The 3,862-nt window shown below is 45.8% G+C and overlaps 1 protein-coding gene across 5 annotated transcripts in view; it reads left to right on the forward strand.

The window, feature by feature from the left end:
- The window catches only part of LOC125955058 (uncharacterized), an 11,392-nt gene extending 9,294 nt beyond the window's left edge, over positions 1 to 2,098 (forward strand). For all 5 annotated transcript variants that reach the window (XM_049685898.1, XM_049685897.1, XM_049685896.1 and 2 more), the window contains exons 4-5: positions 1 to 277; positions 359 to 2,098. The exon at positions 1 to 277 is cut by the window's left edge and continues 161 nt beyond it. In XM_049685898.1, coding sequence (XP_049541855.1) covers positions 1 to 277; positions 359 to 654 — 573 coding nt within the window. In that variant the 3' untranslated portion in view covers positions 655 to 2,098. The remainder of the gene's footprint in view (positions 278 to 358) is intronic.
- Positions 2,099 to 3,862: the final 1,764 nt, after the last annotated feature.

Below are 3,862 nucleotides of genomic sequence, written 5' to 3' on the forward strand. Positions count from 1 at the left end.
GCGACAGGACTTTCTCTTGGCGCGGTTGCCTTGTTCGCTCTACAAACCGACGACGATCGAGCCGGATACTACATCACACGAGGGATCTCCTTCTATCTGCAGATCCTAGTAGCGGCCTTGTCGATGGGTTTGCTTGCTCTAGCAGTGTACGATCGCATCCTTACGAAGCGGCCCGAAGGTGATCCAACGATGCTTTCGAACGCTTCCTCTAATGGTCGACCACGTGGTTCCACCTACAACAATCCCGGTTTTAGAGAAACATCACATAATCCTAACGGTAAGTAGATGCCAGGATACGCGTTGATGAACCACGAGCGTGGGCTAATAGCTTATGACGTGTCCATTTGTTTCTTTCCAGGGATATCGGTAACGGATGCATCGGGACGACCATATCCTCCGTCCGGTATGAACGGCAGCATGCAATCGGTCAACACAACTGTTACGACCGTCTCGAACGGTTCGACGATAGGGTCCGGCTCGGTAACCAGGACACCATTGCGATCGAGCCTAAAGAAACCGCGGCCGCCAAATTCTACCAACGATGGGCTTGGTATACGCAATCCAGGTTACTCCGGTGGCAACCAATCGCCACGGATGCAGCGCAATGGAAGCGTTAAGAAGGTGCGCATCCAAACGCACAGTACCGATGTGTAAACAGAAGTATGACCATCCTACTTATCGTTGAGATACGTAGCGAAAGGTATTCTTCCTTTTCCGTCCATCGTTTCGCTTTGCGGCCAATTGTAAATTATGCGTCCGTCTTGATGGCGTTCTGACGTGGTGTGTAGTTCATTTAACGTGTAAAAGTAACAAACAATGTGTAAAATGTCGTGAAAACGAGCCACGAGGGAAGGGTAACGCACGAACTGAACTGTAAATAGAAGTGATTCGGACGCGAAGTGCGTGTACCTCGTCGTGTGCTGCGTGATTTATAACCCATGCCTTTTTACCTGTTGCCTTATCCATCATCGCCTTGCGCACTGAACGCAAAACCTGAGCGGCAATCACAGAATCCCAAACAATCTCGAAGCAATTCAATCTCATCCGTTCTATAGATGTTAAGTTAATCTTTCTAAGCCATTCATATCGTTCTGTTGGACAGGCCGCCGTGAGTGTAGGGAACACGTATGTATAAAGTGCATACTAGGGGTAGAGAAGATGATTATTTGTTTAATTTTTACGTAGGCTAATTACTAGAAAATGAAAACAAATCTATCTGTGGTCTTCCAACAGGGTCTTAGCAACACTCCTGCACTCGTCTAGAAATGCTGGGAACAAGTATTCCGTCCATTGAGAGGGGAATTGAATCCGTCGCGTTAGGTGTATAAGTTAGCAAAAGAGGTAGTTTCTAGTGCTAAGCCAATTCAATCAGCAGCATTCCAATCAGTTTTACGTACGTTTAAACACAGATTACTGTCCAAGCGATGTTTTCTTTCGCACCGTTTCTCTGCACTGTTTCTGTTCTTAGGTGGTTAAGATACGGAAGCAATATTGAACTAAGCGAAAGTTTTACGCCGCACGGGAGAGTGTGCGTACATCGTGAAAGTATTCTTATTTTTAAACAAATCAGAGAGAATCGCCTACAATCTAGAAGGAAAAAGACAGCATACATGTAGAGTCAGTGTGTATAAGTTAATACTTTTTTTAAATCCTGATGTTTTTTGCCTTTTCGTTACGTTGTACTCCTATTAACGGAGAAAGTATGGCGGGGCCGGATGTCTACCAGCATACCGTGTCGGCGCGGTGAGTCTACTGTGATTCATTAAGAATGAATTGTTTGATTGTTACGATCATCCTTGTGGAGCACACGCGCGGATTAGAGTTACGGAAAAGCGGTTCTGTTGCTGTTGAGGTCTGATAACTCCCGTGCTTGGGAACAATGGGGACAGAGGACGCCTAATAAAGACAGATACACTGCAAATGATGTATTGAACGCAGATTAACGTTCTGCTTTTGGTGGGATTTATTTGGTAATGGTAAGTAATTTGCATGCTTTTGTCTTAACGATCTGTCCCTTGATGTGATTGGCTTCAACGACGACACAGGAAACAATCAAGGGCTCTGCCCAGGACACTCTTCTCCTGCTTTTTTTGCTCCTTCGGGGTCGTCATCTTTGTCATCTTGGTGGTGTACCAAGTCGCTTTTGAATCGTTAATAGGATCTTCCTGTTTGTAAGAAAAATATTGCGGATTATAGGATGACGGATGTTGCAGCAGCACCTTCCCAAAGATGTCCTTACCGCTGATGTCCTAACTTTGCTGATTGCAACTCCACTTTCGTCTTTCTTCGTTGCCGGGCGGGTTCTCTTGTGGGTCGGCTTAGATGGAAGCGGTTTTGCGTTGGGATTACTGAATCCCCAGGAAACGGTGCCAGGCTGTTGATCATCCATCGTGAGTATGCGAGTTGCAGATGGCCGGTTCGATGCCTGGTAGTTTCTTTTAAATATACTCTAAGTGCTCCAAGAACTATCCATAAACTTATTGCGTATCGATAAGGATTTTGGCGCCCTCGTGTTTCTAGCCGTTGCAAATTTCTTTGACAGTTAGGGTGCACGGCCACGATAGCAATTTTCATTATTTGTTAATTTTCACTAGTTTGGTGGGAACTGTTATTTGGCGACTTGCTAAACTTTCTTTCAATCGCCAGTTACTATAGCAACTTTCCAGCAACCTTTTTTTTTACCCTTTTAGGCGCAGCAGCGCAACGGAAAGTTGCTACGGTGGCCGGGCTCCTTTAGCTTCGGAGCTTCGCAAATTAAAGCAACCGTTGGAATTTATTTCACTGCAATTTGTTCGATTTTGTGGTTCGATTGTGTTCTCCAGTAATGTTCGGTAGTTTTTTCAGGAAATTTGCGTGTTTCACACGCACCGACGATGCTGCGTTGCAATATAATGGCGAGGATGGTTATGATCTGCAGGAGAGAACGCAGAACATTGCGGAACCTGTTCCTGCCTTAACGCGAACAGCCTCCAGGTAAGGAACACGAAAAAGAGTTTAAGATTTGCTTCATAATTGTTTGCCGGATAAAATGATTGTAAAGTTCCGTTTCTAACTCCAGCAGTATAGATATCCCAACGCCATCGGAATCCAGTAACTGGTGGTTGAGCCATCAGGCACCGATCAGGCCAACTGAAAAGATGGCACCGAAGCGATTGCTCACAAGTAAGATATCTCCCGCAAACAGAATGGATAGCGATGCTAAGGATCCGTTTCGTTCGTATTCTAGGCCACTATCTCAATGAGTCTCGTATGAGAGCATACGAAATGGTACCGATTAGCCGTCGCACTACTGAAGATGTACGAAGCGATGATTCTTTTTTAACACAGCTAACAACTGTATCACAGGCCGAATCCGAGTTGCAGGAGGAAGTACCACAACCTCAGAGTACAACCAGCCAGGATTCTCCAGCTACCATTGCTTGCAACGAGCAAAGCCCAGCGCCCAGGGGTGCTTTGATCAAAATAGGTATCATTGTGCGTTCCCGGGACGGCTCGTGGCCCCGCGTGATTCCATTAAACCCTCAGCAGCACGTACCATCGAATGAAGCGTTAATCCAAGCGGCTTTATCCTACGAAGAGTTGGGTCGCAATGGGATCACTGCAAGCACGTGTGAACATATTTTTTACAACACGCAGTCCGGCAAGGTAGAGCTCGACGGAGGACATTTTGAGCAGGAGTATATTATCTAGTCAAGAGGCACTGTGGGTTCAAGTATCATTATCATTCGTATTAATAAAATCAATCTTTATCCGCCTGAAACAAAAGTTTAGCGAAAAAATCCTGAAATCCAGTAAAATTATGAATTCCACTGCGCGAGTTCACGGTCGGGAGTCGAGCCGTTCCTGAAGGGGTTCGAGGGCA

The sequence above is a fragment of the Anopheles darlingi genome, chromosome 3 (assembly GCF_943734745.1).
Source record: "Anopheles darlingi chromosome 3, idAnoDarlMG_H_01, whole genome shotgun sequence".
Lineage (NCBI taxonomy): Eukaryota > Metazoa > Arthropoda > Insecta > Diptera > Culicidae > Anopheles > Anopheles darlingi.